Here is an 18,434-nt window from a genome sequence, read left to right on the forward strand (position 1 = left end):
CCATCCATGTTGTTATTCCTGTATTACACATGAAGAAACAAAAGCTCAAAGGGGTGAAGTGACTCCTCTTCGGTAGATTTGTGATTTGAAACTGAGATGTCCCACCTTTGAAGGAAAAGTACATCTCAGGCACCTGGGTGGCTCAGTCAGTTGAGTGACTGACTCCTGGCTCAGATCATGATCCCAGGATTATGGGATCGAGCCCTATGTCAATCTTCTTGCTGAGCATGGAGTCTGCTTGAAATTCTCTGTCTCCCTCTACCCCTCTCCCCTGCTTGCTCTCTCTCTCTAAAATAAAAATTAAAAAAAAAAAAAAAAAGGAAAAGCAGATCTATCTGATCTATTTGTGACATGTGAGCAAGATACTAACTTCAACAGCATCACTTAGGAAGCAGGGTCTTGAATGGCAATAGCCCTCTGGATGCCTGGGGTTCGATATTTTCAGTTGATATTTATTATTTTAGCATCATTTCTATGAATATGTAGGAGAGCTCAAGATAGACCCTAACCTGTTTTCAGATTGGTTCAGTGAAAAGATATTGGAGTCAGGAATCAACTGGTGAAGGTCCACCACTTATTTGACTGTGTGACCTTTAACTTTGTCATCAAGAGAAACCTCTTCCTGATTTCCTTCCACAGGGTTTGTGAGGGTCCAGTGAGGTAAAAGCTACAAAAGTAGCTTTATAGCTTGTAAAATCTCGTTTCTGAGTAAAGGACTGTTAGTAAAGGTTTCTTCCCAGTGCATGTATTGCACAAAGCAGACTGTAAATACTCTCTTAAACAAATCTAAAATTGTTCATAATTCCACTACTTTAGTAAACAAGACAGTGACATTTTTTGTATATACTTTTTGTCCTCAAGCAGATGTAATTTTCATATAATTGCAATCAAAGAAAATGTTGTATTTTGTTTTCCCCTTCATTTATCACGTATGTGATGTGTCATAGAGTTCATAATTGCCATTTTATTTAAATAGCAATGGTATTAATTATATTAAGTAGCTGCATGATATCGTCGTAGGTGGCTATACCATCGCTTAGTTATTCCCCAACTGTGGAGATATAGTTGTTTTGTTTTTTTATTTTTTTATTTTTTTTTTAATTTTTTTTTTTTAACGTTTATTTATTTTTGGGACAGAGAGAGACAGAGCATGAACGGGGGAGGGGCAGAGAGAGAGGGAGACACAGAATCGGAAACAGGCTCCAGGCTCTGAGCCATCAGCCCAGAGCCTGACGCGGGGCTCGAACTCACGGACCGCGAGATCGTGACCTGGCTGAAGTCGGACACTTAACCGACTGCGCCACCCAGGCGCCCCTTGTTTTGTTTTTTTTAAATAGACAATGTCACAAAGAGCACCTTTGTGCTTAAACTGTCTCCCCCCACCCCTTTTTTAAACGATTTTCTTAATGTTTAGGTCAAAAAAGTTTGAATTTTTTGACAGTTCTTGCTATCAATTTATAAATTTCCTTAAGGAGTTGTGCCAGTTTACAGTGTGACCAGCTATTTAGGAGTCTATCAATTTCCCCTCCGCCTCTCCACCACTAGATATTATTGTTTAGAAAAAAATAATATTTTGTTCATTTGATGGTTGCAAGGTGGGCATCATATTGCGTTGTTGAAAGCCATTTTTAAAATGAGTTGTATTTAATGTGGCTTAATTGACTGTACCCAACTTCTTGCTGACACAAACCTTAGTTTGGAGCAGCTAGGGCAGTGGGTGTCACGTGGTCACGTGCCCCGCAACGACCAAAACCGCCCAGGGTCGGGTACGTGATGGGTAGGGAGTGTCTCGGCGCTTGCGCATTCCAGTCTCCCCGCTGGTTTTTGATGCGACTTTTTTCAGGGGCGTGGGAGCAGAACTAAAACGCAGGCGAGGACTTGACATCGCGCAGGCGCATCACAATGTTCGTGGATTTGTGGGTGTCAAGGCATGGGTGTGGACTGGCAGCGCAGACGCACTGCCGGCCTGGAGGGTCGGGGCGCCTGCGCAGTCGCTCCTCCTTTAGGCGGCAGCCATGGCGGGTCAAGAGGATCCGGTGCAGCGGGAGATTCACCAGGACTGGGCGAACCGGGAGTACATTGAGGTCATCACCAGCAGCATCAAGAAAATCGCGGACTTTCTCAACTCGTTCGGTCAGCGGGCGAGCAGGGGGAGGCGAGGGTGGGTCGAAGGCCACTCAGGCAGTTTGGCGATGGCGCTCAGAAGCTTTGAAGGGGCTTTCTCCGGGCTGGTTTTCGCGTTCTCCTTTCGGAGTCCACCTTCCCCCTCGCTCTGATCCTCAGGCTCCACTGGGCAGTGCCTGTGGGGTTATCCTGCGCCAGGCTGAGCTCATCGGCCTCATTGCTATCACCCCAGATCCGTTAACAAGTCCTTCCTTTTTCCAGACTCTTCACATCGCTCCATCCACCGTCTTTTCTTCTCTTTTCTTCTTTTCTTCTCTCAGCAGTAGCCTCCTTGCTTCCTTTGTGACCCGCTTCCATTCCAGTTCCCACTTTGCGCTCAATGTGCGCCTTTCAGAATGCAGCCGCAGCCGTGTCGCTGCTTGTGTAAGTCTCTTTAAGTTTCCTCATCGTTTTCAGGATCATTTTAGCGCCATGCCTTTTAATCGCCCTTTCCCGTCTCTCGTGTTTCTTGTCCTGAGAGTGGTGGGAGACGAGATCAGAAGTAAAGTCCAGATTTTTAAGGATATGGAGCTTTCTATATTGCTAGTATTTAGCCGATAGTTGGTATTCTGCTTTTGGCAAAATCTTTCCTAGGCGTGGCTTGCTTGTGATAGTCTTAAATTCTTGATGCATTGTTCCGTGTCCTTCTGGACAGCAAACGTGTAACAGAGACTCCCATCCCATCTTCTCCCAACTGTTTCTTTAGCCGAACTAGGCCCTGGGTAGACTTACTTAAGTAATTGCAAGGTGTAAGGATGACATCTAGTGATCTTTTTCCAACTAGTGTGCTCCTGTTCCAGCACTTCAGCCGCAAGCAACTAAGACTAAGTAGTGGAAACTGATGTATAAAAATGATTTAAAGTCATTAATTTTCCAGTCAGAGGACTGATGCATTCTGAGGAGTAAGGTAACAGAACATGAATTTTCTTAGAAAGCATCAGCAAGAGAAACTAGATCTCAGTATAAAGCTCTCTCTCAAAGCTCCACTCTGGAGGACAGAGAATAAGAATCATTTCCTGCTTTCAAGGAATTTCTGTCTTGAAGATGAAATAATGACAGCTTCGGAACATCGGTTTTGTATTAATGTATTTACTTACAAAGTGTATAAGATTATAATCTTGATGTGCCTTGGCATGATGGATTTTCTCACCAGGGAATGAGGGTGAGGGCAGTATTCATGAGAGAACAGTATAAATATATATGCAATTGATACATATTCGCACCCATAACTCGGTATAGATAGAGGTTGTAGGAGGGAATGATAGGCAACAAATCATAGATCTCATGTATCCTGAAATTGTTTAAGGACCGTGAGTGAAGGAGTATGGTTTAGTAAAAAAGATACATGGATTTGGAGCTAGGAGACTCAAGTCGGAGCCTACACTAATGGATTGCAGTGAACTGAAAACATCTAAGAAATACTGAACCTATTTACCCTGCTACTCAGATAGTCTGGGTTTCGTCAGTTTCTTTCTGTGCAAGTTCTGTGCAAACTCTTTCAATGTTAGTTCTCATAATTGGTTTCTCCTGCTTTCCTGGAGAGTTGAACTATTATTGGAGGTTGATCACAGCATTCTTTACTCATAATCTTCCTTCAGAGAGAGGGCTGGAGAAGAGAAACCAAAATATTGCATGCTAGGGGAAAGATGGAAAGATAAGATCACAGCTTTGAGACTTTGGCTTAGTTGGGAAAGGCAGTGGAAAGTAGTTGGAAAAATCACTGACATGGAGAGTTTTAACTTTAAAAAGCAGAATTAAAAGACTTCACCTATCTGGTAGGATTAGAAAATCCAATCAAAGTATTAAGAATGTCAGTGAAATCAGTAAAGCATCTAAAATTACAAGTAACACTGGGGCTATTACTCAAAATTTGAAAGTGATCTAGCATGTCACTTCCCGGATTTGGATCTGGGTAACGTAATAACTTCATTTCTGAGCACTGAATTGTATTAATAAACTTTTAATTCACGTACATTTATCTTTGACATAAATCTTCTTGGCATCTTATAGTCACTAGATTTATAGCAGATGAGTCTTGGAACTGACCAGAAATTGAAGAGTTTGAGCTCTGGATTTGCAGGGGAGAAATTCCTCTTTTCTTGCTTTATAAACAAGGGAATACCTGCACTGAAATTTTATCAAATGTGTGAATCACATTTTGTGATCAAATAGAGGATAAAGACTTTTCTTTTTATTTGAGATTTCAACAAGTCCTAGACTGAGGAAAAGTCACACAGAATTCCAGTGTTGAGGATTGGATCTTAAGGATTTCCTTAGCTTAAGCCATTATTCTCCCTTAATGCGATGCTAGTGGCCTAATGTTTGGAGTAATTACTAGTTTTTGAAGATTGTGGGAAATGAATTTAGTCCTTTTAAAGAAAAATGACAATTAATTGCAATTAAGAATGGAATTATGAAGCAAGGTAAAAAGCTAAAGCCATTTGACTTAGTACTTAGGTGTACCTGAGGCAAGTTCTTGAAGACTGAGCATATCATTGATAGAAGAGTTTCGACAAGGACCAACAGGCCGAGAAACTGGATAAATCATGTAACACTTGAATATATTGTCTTGGCATTGAATGACTCAGGATGAACTTGTGAGGGATATATTTTCCCACTCTAAGTCCTTAGTGTGACTCCTCAGTTCTGATGGTGTAGATGTAGGGCTTATATTGAATTTATAATAATATGATTTGGTGGTACAGAGATTTACCAGGAGTTTACTTTGAGGGGGCATCTGGAGCTCTTTGGAAATGGCAGCAATCCTCCAGTCCCCATCCCGGCCACAGAGAGCCTCTGTAGGCCGTGTACTTTGCAGAGGAAACTGTTAGCTAATGACTAAATAGCTTTTACCCTGTGATTCCAGCAGGTGAGAGTAATATAGGTGGACCACCCACCTGAACCCGAGAACCCATAGATCATAAGGCAGTGATAACACCCAAACACTTGGCCTGTTCTATACCTTGAATTGGGGACACTTCTAAAAACAGATTGTCACGGAAGATAGCTTTTTATTTTTATACCATTTTATCTGATTCTAAAGCTAATCTGTGCAGAGAAGTGTAACAAAAATAATAAGTGATATTTTTCTAAATGTCAGTTTTTATACTTAGCCAACAAATGTAGCATGCCTGTTATGATCCCAGCTATGTGACACATCCTCTGAAAAAGGAATAAATAAGAATAAATGGTAGCCACTCCTGAGAAATTTAGAATTCTGTCAGAGAAGTAAGACGTAACTACAACAGCAGTTCAAGAGAATGACAGTGTTGATTTTTGCGGGCTAAGGTTATGTGCATTAAGAGTTCAGAGGAGCTGGTAACTGGCATTTGTCAGTAGTGGTAATGGATACACAGTATCAAGCACCCTGGCTAGGACTGCTGGTGTCTTCAGTTAAAGTCTGGTGATAACACACTCATAAATGCACTCTGGTTTCAGATTTGTTCAGCTGCTGAGTGCTTTCACAGTGTTTTGCTTGAATCAATATGTATTTCTTGGGATCTGAAATAATGACTAGTTTCTGGAGTTATATATTCTGGAGGTTATATATTTCTCAACAGTGCTTACCCATTTAGGTCAGTAACATAGTGTTGTTCTTTGGATTCGGATTCATTACCAAATTTACAGAGCTAGAACAGAAACAGCTGTCCAGGAAGGAACCCTCCCTCTCACCACCCCACCCCCCTGCAGATAATTTTGGCATGTTTCTTTTTATGGGAAATGACAGGTTGTTAGTGGTAACATTCATGCTCTTACTGAATAGCATACATGGTGTGCCTTTGAGCTGCTAAAAACCAGATTGAAAGAGATTTGGTCCTGTTGGGCCGTCCTGGCAGTGAAGGTGGATCCAGGAAAAGGAGGGTGCTGAGGTCTTTGTACTCAAGCTAGATCTAGGAATTAGAAGAAGCAGCACTAGCAGATAAACAAAACGATTTAAAAGAGGAATGGAGAATGTCCAGAATAGGCAAATCCATAGAGACAGAAAGATGAATGGTTGCCAGCAGTTGGGGTAAGGCTGAATGGGGAATGACTGCTCATTGGTACAAGGTTTCATGTAGGGATTATGAGGATGTTCTAAAATTAGATTATGGTGATGGTTGTACAACTCTGTTCTAAAAACTATTGAATTGTATACTTTAAGCAAGTGAAGTTCATGGTATATAAATTATATATCAATTAAGCTATTTTTAAAAAAGAATAATGAAGATGGGTAAGTGGGAAAATACCTAGTATGGAAACAAAAAGAAAAAAAGGAACCAGTAAATGGAAGAGTCAGGCTATAAGCATATTTTAAGAGATGTGGGGAGGGGACTCCAGGCTCAGTTAGTTGAGTGTCCAACTTCTGCTCAGGTCATGATCTCACAGTTCGTAAGTTCGAGCCCCACATCGGGCTCTGCTGACAGCTCGGAGCCTGGAACCTGCTTCAGATCCTGTGTCTCACTCTCTGCCCCTCCCCCCACGTCACATTCTGTCTGTTTCTCTATCAAAAATAAATAAACATTAAAAAAAGAGATGTGGGGAATAGGGACACCTGGGTGCCTCAGTCAGTTAAGTGTCTGACTCTTAATTTTGGCTCAGGTCATGATTTCAGTTTCGTGAGTTTGAGCCCTGCGTTGGGCTCTGCGCTGATAGCACAGAGCTTGCTTAGGATTCTCCCTTTCTCTTTGCCCCTCCCCTGCACATGCTCTCTCTCTCTCTCTCTCAAAATAAACAAACTTGAGGGGCGCCTGGGTGGCGCAGTCGGTTAAGCGTCCGACTTCAGCCAGGTCACGATCTCGCGGTCCGGGAGTTCGAGCCCCACGTCGGGCTCTGGGCTAATGGCTCAGAGCCTGGAGCCTGTTTCCGATTCTGTGTCTCCCTCTCTCTCTGCCCCTCGCCCGTTCATGCTCTGTCTCTCTCTGTCCCAAAAATAAATAAACGTTGAAAAAAAAAATTTAAAAAAATAAACAAACTTGAGAGAGAGATAGAGAGAGAGATGTGGGGAATAAATTACGGCCTCAGAGGTTCCTAAAGATGGTAATGTTGTGTGTGGTGGGAAGGTACCATCCAGGGCAGTAAGCGAATTGGGTTCTGAACTCAGCTGTGCTACTTACTATTTTGTCCCATCAGTTATCCAAGATGGGCTTTGGTTTCCCCACTTGTAGAATTAGTAGAGTCACACTAGAGCCAATTTTTTGTTCTACTGATACCAATATGCCAGAATCCATCTTTTTTTTTTTTTTTTTTTCAAAAACATCTCTGTGCCAGGCAAGATACTAATATTTCAAAGATTAATAAGAGTCAGTATCTGCCTTTGATGAACTCATTCTAGTGGGGAGCAGACATGGAAATAAATGATAAATTATAAATATATAAATATCATTGGGCTATGTAACATGAGCATTTTCTCGTGTCATTGAGTATTCAACCTTGTAATTTTGTTTGCGCGCAGGGGAGGGGCAGAGAGAGAGGGAGAGGAAGAATCTGAAGCAGGCTCCTGGCTCTGAGCTGTCAGCACAGAGCCTGACCTAGGGCTTGAACTCTTACTCGGACACTTAAGCAAATGAGCCACCCAGGCACCCCTTGTTTTGTTTTTTAATGATTTGTTAAAATGATGCCTTTTTTGTTTGTTTTTTTAGTGACTTGTTAAAAAGATGCAAACTTGTAATTTTTAATGGTTGGTTTTAATAGTCTTTCATAAATATGCCCTACTTCAGGAAATCATTCGTAAGTAATAGTGGTGAACATTCTTTTTTTTATTTTTTATTTTTTATTTTTTATTTTTTATTTTTTTGAAGGAGAGAGAGAGAAAGAGAGAGACAAAGCATGAGCAGGGGAGGAGCAGAGAGAGGGAAGGAGATACAGAATTCTAAGAAGGCTCCAGGCTCTAAGCTGTCAGCACAGAGCCCGATGTGGGGCTTGAACTTACAAACTGTGAGATCATGACCTGAGCCGAAGTCGGACGCTTAACCAACTGAGTCACCCAGGCGCCCCAAGTGGTGAACATTCTTATTTGTTAAATCTGTATTCAAAGGGGGAAATGATAACTAAGACCAAGTACATAAACTATAAATTCAACCATAAATGTACAGCAGAGGGAGAATTATATCCATCTGTCACAGACCTCTCAGAGGCCCAATTTGAAGTGAACCTTGAAGGAGAATGTTTAGACAGGCAAGATGAGTAAGATTTGGACATGGAGAAGATTTGGACGTGGGGTTGAGGCAAAATCTGGGTGAAGGAAAATTTGTCGAAATAGATGCCCAAGTGCTTTTGCATAACAAGGAAGAGATGAAGAGGAAGTTGTGAGCTAAGTGTTAAATCATTGAGTGGGAGATTGTCTTGGAGAGAGGATATTTTAGACTTAAAAAGTGAAGATTATTGAGGATGAGCAAACAGTGAAGTTGAAGAGGTAGGAAATAATTAGCATGTCTAGAAACCTTTTCTCCTATGTGTTGAGAATGGTTGGGGAAAGAGTAGTAAAGTGGTTTCTGTTAGAGGAGTTTGCAGAGGAAAAGGTATTTTAGGGGAAATCTGAGGTTTCATTTTGGATGAGGTAGAGAAAGAAGATTAGAAGGATAAAGGAAGAAAAGGAGTTTTGCTGTTTTCCACAGATGGAATGTGGGCTTCACAGGGTATTTGATGTTCTCCCAAGTTTTTTCTCATTCTGAAATGCCTGCACACATAGTGATGACACATTAAGTACCTTCCTAGAGCAAAAGCAGTGATGCCTTTCCTCCTTTCCACAGTCTCTGCTGCTTTCTTGGCCTCTGTTTCTCCTCTCTGTTGAGATTATTTTCTTCCTCTTGTTGCTTCCCCTTTCTTGAAACTCTTGGTTTGCCTTTTAGCAAATAGCCACCTGTACAGTGTTGGTGTGTTAGTTTTTACTGGCTGCCATAACAAGTTACCATAACTTTAGCCGCTTTTATCACATAAGTTTATTGTTTTACAGCTGAGTAGATTGGAAGACCAACATCAGTTCCCTGGGCTAAAATCAGGGTGTCAGCAGGGCTGCCTTTCTTTCTGGAGACTCTAGGAGAAGATCCATTTCCTTGCTCATTGAGTTGCTGGCAGAATTCAGTTTCTTGTGGCTGTAGGCCTGAGATCTCTATTTCCTTGCTGGCTTTCAGTTGAGGGCTGTTCCCAGCTTCTCAAGGTCACTGGCATCCTTTGGCTCATGGTCTTCTTCCTCCATCTTCAAAGGCAGCAATAGCAGGTTGAGTTCCCCTCACACTTTGAATCTCTTCTTCTTCCTCCACCTTTTCCCTGTCTCTTACATTTAGGATTTGTGATTAGATTGTGTCCATCTGGATAATCCTGGATCTCAGGGTCCTTAAACTTAATCATATCCACAAAGTCCTTTTTGTCGTGTAGGATACATATTCACAGGTTTGGGGGATTAGGTCATGGACATCTTTAGGGGTTATTTTCTCTGCCTACCACCCTTGGTAGGAAGTTCAGCAGGTCCATTCTAAGCAGCTGTGTTCCTAATATAATTCTCACCTCTTCTGCATTCCCCTGCTTTGCCCATCTGCTCTCATTTGGGCTCTGCATGATATATCATTCCTCCTTTTCAGCTAGGGGCTGTGTGTACGTGCATGTGCGCGCGCTTGTGTGTGTGTCTGTATTTGGAATGACATTAATCCTGAACATCAGTCTCCTTTTACCAGATATGTCTTGTCGTTCAAGACTTGCAACACTAAACGAGAAATTGACAGCCCTCGAACGGAGAATAGAGTACATTGAAGCACGGGTGAGTATGTCAGGGAAGGTACTTCCTCATGATGCTAGGCAAGGGTTGTGCAGAGAGAATGCACATTTCTACTTGTTACTGAAACAAACATGGAAGCAATAACAGCCTTAGAGAAGTTAATGGACTCAGTTCCCTGGATTTGACCCAGGTTTCTGAACTCCAAAGCTGTTATCTTTCTTACCACTCCCAACTACCTAGGATCTATAAAAAGATTTTTTTACTCTTTGTGAATTTATCTAATTGTCAATTTCCTTTGACAGGTGACAAAAGGTGAGACCCTCACCTAGAACTGTGCCATGCTGCTGCTGGGAAGTTGCTTTACAGAACACAGGCCTACGTGGGAAAGGCCCCAGCAGCCTCAGCTCCTTCCTCTCTCCTTAAAGAGCAACAGGGCTTATTCTTGTTTTTCTTTTTTCAAAAGCGTGGCCTTTGGGCTCTGCCATGTACATCGGTGTGTGATGTGGCATGTGGGAAGAAGTCCAGGGGAACTCTCGGAAACAACATTAGGCATTTTACCTTTTAAGTAACATTTTGTAGAACTGTTTGTCAACGTATTTGAGGCGTGCAGAGCCAGACGCCTGGGACTCTTTGTTAAGGTCCTCCCCACCTCCTTTTCTCTCTCTCTGTCTCTCTCTCTGTCTCTCTCTCTCTCTCACTCATGCACACACAACACACACACACACACACACACTTTCCTTACAGCTCTCATTGCCTCTGCATTGGTTCTATAAACAGTCTTTGTCTCCTTTCCACCTTTGGTGGGGGGGTGGGAGGCAGTCCTGTCTGAGACACTTATGCCCCGGCAAGGTGGCCACAAGAGAATGTTGTTGGTAACCCACCAGTTTCTTGTCCTTTTGGGGAGGTCAAGGCCAGGCCCCCACTTGGCTTGAAGGGACATTTTCAGAATTTTCTTTCTGTCACTTGGGGTGTCTTTGCCTCTCATATTTCCCTAATAAACTCCTCAACTTTATTTGACTGCTGTGATTGTGGTGGGGAGAGGAGCTAGAGATGGGGCTCACCCATTCCACAGAAATCTGACGTGCGGGATGATTACTCTGACATAAAACTCTCAGATGTTGCTCTTTGATCAAAGTCTAGGTTGCCTACCAGCTGGAGCCCCTCCATGTTTGGACTTTTAGCTGACTGATACATCCTGGGGAATCATTTGGTCATTCAGCAGACATTTCCCAGGTACTTACTATGTAGGCATGTTATGCTCCAATAAAAGCTACAGCACTGAATCAGGCATGATGCTTCTAGTCTACTGAAATGCCAGCATCCACACAGTTTAACCGCAGCCCAGGGCAGACTATTAGTTTTATCAGGTAAGAGCTAAATGTCTATTTCTTTTGAAAAACAAAGAGTTTAAACAGAAGGGTCTAAAACTTTTCATTCTGGAATCCAAAACTTGCTATGAACTTAGGCCACCCTACTTCTAAAGGTTTATTTCTTATGTAGAATCTCTGTTTCAGTCACATAGAAGTCCTTATGCTCCAAGCACACACATTACCCTCCATTCAAATCATATTTGCTATTCAAGGGTAGCTTGAGTCAAACCTCTTCGAGAAAGTTCTCCTAGACTTTTCATTTAGTACTGCCCTTTTCCTTTTCTCAATCCCTCCCATCCCATCTTGCCATGCTAACACTACACTTCAGCTCTGGATTTGATCTTGTTATGAGTCATTCTCTGGTGTAGTGTCTACCTGGTGTAATATACATGAGTACCTTTTCCTGTATTGCCCAGCTAGGTGCCTTGAGGAAGGCGGGTGGTCAATAAACACCAATTAAATTGACTTGTAGAGCCCAAGCTGCTTTGCATTGTCACATCTTTTGGAACCTCTGCTTAGACCTTTGGAAGGTCATTTTAAGTAGTACCTTCATTTAAAAATGGGATTTTTCAATGGAGACAAACCAGACATCCTTTCCTATAGTAAGTGTTATTTTTGAACACTGTTGAGCTCATCAGTACAGTGCTCTTAACAGTCACTTGAGTCACTTGAGTTCGTTATTCATAATAGCTCTGTCCTGTCCAGGATGAAGTAAGTACTTCTAAAGTTCAAGATGTAGGTCATCTGGTGCTCCGCAATCAGAGTAGCAGACCTTTATTGAGTTCCTGCTATATGCAAGGACTATACCATGAGTTAGTGATAGAGGAAAAAGTGATGGTAACCAACAGAAACAGGAAAAACCCTTCCTTTATAAAATGCTCAATAAATTCCTTACGGTTGTATGGATACTAATCTGTTAATTTATTGATACTGAAGTAACATTTCTAAAAGTTAGTGTCCTAAGTAATGCCATGTTGCTAATGGTAACTTGCTGGTTGTAAGGAAAACAACTAGTAATATTTGATGTGGGAAACAAGGGAACACAGAACACAGCCTCCCGCTGGTAGTAACCCCTTCATCACCTCTGGCACTTCAAGGTGTGAGAGTGCTTTTCTGTGTTACCACTCCCTTTATAAAATGAGGCCCTGGTTTGCTCAAGGATATGTAGCTTGTGTTGTCTATAGTTTATTATTACATGTGCTAGATGTGCTCATTGCTTTTTGTACTTTATTTCATTTAATCCTCAGACTTGAAGAAGTAGGCATTCTTATCTCCGTGTAATAGGTGACGAACTAGTTTTGAGAGGCTAAAACTTGTCCAAAGCCATACGAAGTAAGGGAAGGAACTGGGATTTGAACCTGGACCTACCTGACTCAGACTGTTCTAACCATTCTTTGATTCTGACTGTGGTATATGAAATCTAAAGTTTATTTTTTCATTCCCAGGCCAGTGCCCTTTCACTGTCCTCACACGAGACACTACAAACCTGTGTTAGCCTTACATGCTTCCATCTTTTCTTTTGTTAAGGCTTCACAGGCTGTCCTTGCTGTGTCTGGCAAATACCGTTTGCATTTATGTCTGTGTTGCGTAGTTTTGCTCCTAACCGCTTCCTTTCTCTGAAGGTTTGATTTTATGCTGTATGTTCTGGAAGCCTTGCCTAAGGAATTTAATCCACTCTAGTGCTTCCTCCAGCTATTTTGGGTTGAGCCAAAAGAAGCAGCTGTATCCCCCTTCTGAAAGACCTTATCTGGTCAGACTCCAGAAACTGGAATTTACTCTCATGTCATATGAGTCTTTGCTCACAGGTCATTGCAGTCCGTATTGTTAGGTTAAACAACCATTTATTTTTGTCTCCAGGGTGTCAGCTTCTTCAACTTAAGCAGTAACGGTTCCAAAATACTAATATTTTATCCTTACTGAGGATGACAAAGTTCTATTTTACATTTTAATCTGCATTTATTAAATCATTCTGGTCTTTCTTTTAAACACTAATGTTCAGTGCTTATAACAAAACTAAGAGGTTGACAGGGTAGTTCTTTTGATTTGAACTGTAAGAAGATAGAGTTTCAGAAGGATAAAATATGCTCAGATTTGCTAAATTCCAGTTGTTCTCATTCATCTCATCATAATGAAAAACTAGATTGAGTTCATTTTCTTCTGAGGTTTGACATAGGGAAGTTACCCGCATGGTGCCTCTCTTCCTTTCCTTATGACATCTTAATGATTTCTGAAGAAAGATAATTCTGAAAGACTTTCCTGTTTTCTAATGTGAGTGGGAAATGAGCTATCTATGACAAATCTCTACACCATCCATAGGAACCTTCAAGAGAACCTCTTCATTCTCTCATACTTGGAAATAATTTCTGCCCTGCAATTTGGTTTAATTTGCATATTTATCGAAAAACTAAAAAGTAGGGGGTTTGAGCCAGTGAGCTATGAGGATTACACATCTCTTGATAATAAAACAGTTTTCAGTCTCTTGAAAAACTAAGCTTGACCTAGATTTCAGAAGCAGGAAGAAATAGGGAACTGATGTTTTTGGCATTAGAGACGTACGAAGTTCTGTTATGTTGCTCTTGTTACTTAGTACTTTGAATTTTCCACCTTTATTTCATAAAGCTGAAGGCATGTTTATAAACAGTATTTGTTATTGTAGGCCATGCTGAGTGGGACAGAAAGGCCATTGTTCACCTCCAGGCTCCTTCCCAGCTATCGTACTCAGTTTCAGACTGTTGCATGTGAGAAAATCTTTGTCCAAACTTGGCTTTGGAGAATGTGAGTTACTCTGGCAGTTTGTAGACAGTCGGTGCCATTAGGAACTGTACAAAAATACAGCTGCTGTCTGAAGGCAGGTGTGGTTGTCAAGTAGATTATATAACAGAAAATCAGGTGATTTAGGGCTCTCAGGTTTATTTTCTGAAGAAAAGCTAACCTTAATACTAAGTTGTCTAAAGATTAGGATTAGCTAGCAATAAAACTCACAGAACTAGGACGAGAAAGAATTTTAGGGATAATCAAGTCTACTCTTGCCATTTTAGAAATGAATAAACAAATCCAGACAGGTTGTGTGACATGCCCATCCACTTACCTGCTCAGGCCAGGCCAAAACTAAAACCCAGGTCTCCTTATCCCCGCTCTGTGCAGAGCTATTTAAGGACTCACACATCAGGTTTCTGTTTTCTGTGCAGTGCTGGTCCTTTATCAGCCTCTCCTTGGAACGTATTGATAACCTGACAGAACAAAGAGCAACTGTCACGTTTAGCTAAGTGTCACCCTTTGGCATCAGTGTTTGCATCAAAAAACTCTGGGGCAGGGTTTCCTGTGGCTCTTTGGGCACCTTTGGGTTTGTTGAGATGACCCAAGTATGAGGTTGTTATTGTGCCTTAATCTGCATCCCCCAACAATAACATGTTTTTAAACAAATAATTTTATTGTGAAACAATTTTCAGGCTTGTAGAAAAGTTATAAGAATAGTACAAAGAATTTATATATATTCATATAACATATTTTTGAATTGAGAGTATTTATTTTATCCCCAAATTTGAACTCATTTAATGTGATAATCCCAGTGTGACTTTAAGAGTTCACATGGACAATAAGTGCATTATAAGGAGAAACACTTTATTAATATACTTTTTTTTTAAAGGAAAATGTTTAATTCAATAAGTAATTCAGTTTGGCTTTGACAAACACTATGCCTAAGAAGTTGTTTATTAGCATCAAATACATTGTATGTCTCCTGTGCGTAAGGCACTGGAGATAAAATGGTGAGAAACAGACATATAGATCCTGCTCTTAGAGAGTATAATGTAGTCATGGTTCACTGGTATTTTCCCGAACAACCCAGAGGATACCAAAATGACATTTCATTTAAAAACTCAGGAAAAAAAGAACATAGAGGAACAATGCAGTATCAACTTTATTAAATAGGAAAGGTATCATTGGCTAAAGTTTTATTTGTCAGAATCAAGTTTTTCTGTTATTTGGTTACTTTAGTTTTAGTTGTTTGTTTGTTTGTTTTTTTTAAACACCTGTGATAGTCATACGATACTGCATATAGATTATAGGTACGCATAAGTGTATGAGAAGCACTAAAAATTGGCCTGGATAAAAGAACTATCAAAATTCATCAATAAAAAATCGAATAAATGTTCAAAGGGCTTCAGAGACAAAACGATGGCAAATAAGCTCATGAAAAGATACTCAACATTGCCAGTCACTGGGAAACACAAATTAAAACCTTAGTGAATTCCCACTATACCATCTATTAGAAGAGCTAAAACTTTAAAATAACAAAAAAACTAATACCAAGTGCAGGCGAGGATGTGGAGCAACTGGAACACGCCTGCCTGCGTTGCTGGTGAGAATGCAGTGATAGAGCCACTGCGGGAAAACACACTTCCCGTGTGACCCAACGATTTCACTCCTAGATGATTCTCACTTAGGACAAGTGAAAACTTACGTTCACACACACACAAAACAACCTGTATGCAAATGTTTATAGCAGCTTTATTCATGATTGCTGAAAACAGGGAACAACTCAGTGTCCTTCAGTTAGTGAGTGGATGGCGGAATACCATTTGGCAATGAGAAGGAATAAGCTGTTGATACAACATGGATGAATCTCAAATTGATTATGCCAAGTAAAAAGCCAGGCTCAAAAGGCTAGGTACTGTGTGATTCCATTACATGACATTGTGGGAAAAGCAACACGAGGGACAGAAGACAGATCAGTGGTTGTCAAGGCTTAGGCCTACAGGTAGGGGTTGGTCACAGCATCTTTTGGGGGTGATGAGATACTCTGTATCTTAGCTGTGGTGATGGTTACGTGACTGTTTTGTCAAAATTTGGATCTATACACCAAAATGTGAATTCTATATGTAAATTTAAAATAAATTTAGGGGGGAAAAGAGCCTGAATAGATACACGTCCAACTTGAGATAGTTATTGCTCCTGGGGAGGAAGGAGGGAAATGGGACCAGAGTGGATGTTAAAGGGGATTTTAGCCTCATCATATGTTTTGTTGAAAAAATAAAAAAGTAAATATGATAACATACTGTTGAATTTGTACGGTGAGATTATCAGTGTTTGCTTTATTATTTGTACTTCTTTGTATTTTCTAATTGGTCAAAATATAAACAAGGCAGAATGTATCCTTCTAAAGGAAAATTTATAAAAGACATTAAAATAGAAGGGGAGAGAAATAACCAGTTATATTAAAATATTTAGGTGTATTTTCTATTCCTCTCTTCATGTTTGCTTTTGCATAGTGGAAAGTGTAATGTAAGAACAATATAGCCTCTAGTTTTCCTTGGTATATCCTAAAACATGTTTTCCTTCCTCTTAAATAGTCTTTGTAATTATTTGCAATGATGTAATATCAGTCTTAAGCCTTGCATTTAAATAACTGCTCTCATTTTACGGATGTAGGCATTTTTGTAATATTATTAAACTGGTATGTTTCACTTTACTAACCTGGAAGTACAAATGAGGGTATGTTGGAATGAATCTTGTAAATTTTAATGTCTCTGAACCATTGTAATTTAACAGGAAGTCCTATCTTTCCTTGGGGTTTTCCTCCACAAATGTTTCCATGTTGATGTTCAATATAGCTGGAGGTCATCCCTGCTGGCCACTCTTCCTGCTGGAAGCCATCAGGATACTTTGTATAATGTACTTTCAAGGAAACTCCATGGCAAAATCACCCAAGGTTCTGGTGTTCCTTTGTAGATTTGCCTGACTCCTTGGATGGGACTCTTGCCATCATTTTCAACAAGGCAGGAAATGATGAACCTCTAATCCAGCACACTCCTCTGACCACCGTCTGCACACCCTTATACATGCTTCCAATTTTTTAAAATAAAACATTTATATGTAAATGTTTTATTTTTTGAGAGGGAGAGAGACATGGAGTGCAAGCGTGGGAGGGGCAGAGAGAGAGGGAGACAGAATCCAAAGCAGGCTCCAGGCCCTGAGCTGTCAGCACAGAGCCCATTGCAGGACTTGAACTCACAAACTGCGAGATCATGGCCTGAGCTGAAGTCAGAGGCTTAACTGAGCCACCCAGGGGTGGCAGAAAACCATGTAACTCGATCTCGGGGTCATGAGTTCAAGCCCCATGTTGATGTAGAGATTACTTAAAAATAAAAAGTATTAAAAAAAAAAAAGAATTGATTTGGGTCCATTATATCTCAAGACTGGGGGAAAAAGGAACTGATTTAGTTTTCATTACAAAGGTAATAAAACTATATTCTAAAAAATGGGGGTGGGGGAATAACTGCATAAAGGTCACCACACTATACATACAATTTGATAGCTTTTCCCCCTGTATTTTTAAATTTTTTAATGTTTATTATTTTGAGAGAGAGAAATGAGTGAGGGAGGGGCAGAGAGAGAGAGGGAGACACAGAATCTGAAGCAGGCTCCAGGCTCTGAGCTGTCAGCACACAACCTGAAACGGTGCTCAAACCCACGAACTGTGAGATCATAACCTGAGCAGAAGTTAAACACTCAACTGACTGAGCCACCCAGGTGCCCCCCTGCCCCGTGCATTTTTATTCATTTCCAAATTCTAAATAAGCCTCCTCTCATTTTGATAGGGTTGCCATTTTCCAGTATGGTTTGTGGAGAATTTCGCATCAGTCTTTTTTAAAAAAAAAAAAAAAATTTTTTTTAACGTTTATTTTTGGGACAGAGAGAGACAGAGCATGAACGGGGGAGGGGCAGAGAGAGAGGGAGACACAGAATCGGAAACAGGCTCCAGGCTCTGAGCCATCAGCCCAGAGCCCGACGCGGGACTTGAACTCATGGACCGCGAGATCGTGACCTGGCTGAAGTCGGACGCTTAACCAACTGCGCAACCCAGGCGCCCCCGCATCAGTCTTTCTTGTCAGGCAATTGAAGAAACTGGAATGAAGTTGTTCCAATGGGTCATCATACATCTAAAATCACAAATCGAAACCTCTTCTGCTTTTGCAGATTTGGTTGAGAATAGCTGCCCGGGAGTATAGCCAAACAAAAAATTTTTATTTGTCCATTCTCCCTCTGCCATTTCTTTTAAATGTTAGGGCCATAGTGTTGGTCTATGAGCATAAGTATATGTCTCTCTTTGGCTTGGGCCTCCAAATGGATTTTCAGTAAGTGGTAGGACTGTTGGAGTCCTGGACTTAGAGGCAGGATATAAAACCAATGAGAAGAAAACTGGATTGGGA

At 40.9% G+C, this 18,434-nt stretch overlaps 1 protein-coding gene across 2 annotated transcripts; it reads left to right on the forward strand.

Annotated features, from left to right (window-relative positions):
* Positions 1–1,910: 1,910 nt before the first annotated feature.
* Positions 1,911–17,102, forward strand: BRK1 (BRICK1 subunit of SCAR/WAVE actin nucleating complex). 2 transcript variants are annotated; one of them, XM_019824977.3, is made up of 4 exons: positions 1,911–2,133; positions 9,813–9,895; positions 10,156–10,165; positions 16,954–17,102. In XM_019824977.3, exons 1-4 carry the CDS (start codon positions 2,016–2,018, stop codon positions 17,079–17,081), a joined length of 339 nt encoding a protein of 112 aa, XP_019680536.1. In that variant the 5' UTR covers positions 1,911–2,015; the 3' UTR covers positions 17,082–17,102. The 2 variants fall into 2 exon arrangements, with proteins under 2 accessions (XP_019680536.1, XP_003982515.1); XM_003982466.6 differs by lacking the exon at positions 16,954–17,102 and having other exon boundaries at positions 1,944–2,133; positions 10,156–10,865.
* Positions 17,103–18,434: the final 1,332 nt, after the last annotated feature.

Source organism: Felis catus, chromosome A2, assembly GCF_018350175.1.
Source record: "Felis catus isolate Fca126 chromosome A2, F.catus_Fca126_mat1.0, whole genome shotgun sequence".
Taxonomy (NCBI): domain Eukaryota; kingdom Metazoa; phylum Chordata; class Mammalia; order Carnivora; family Felidae; genus Felis; species Felis catus.

Bases quoted from the DNA above. Each gene is read 5' to 3' on its own strand.
- BRK1 (XM_019824977.3), top strand. From the start codon at position 2,016: ATGGCGGGTCAAGAGGATCCGGTGCAGCGGGAGATTCACCAGGACTGG. The intron at 2,134-9,812 runs GTCAGCGGGCGA...TCCTTTTACCAG, and splicing joins GGACTTTCTCAACTCGTTCG to ATATGTCTTGTCGTTCAAGA.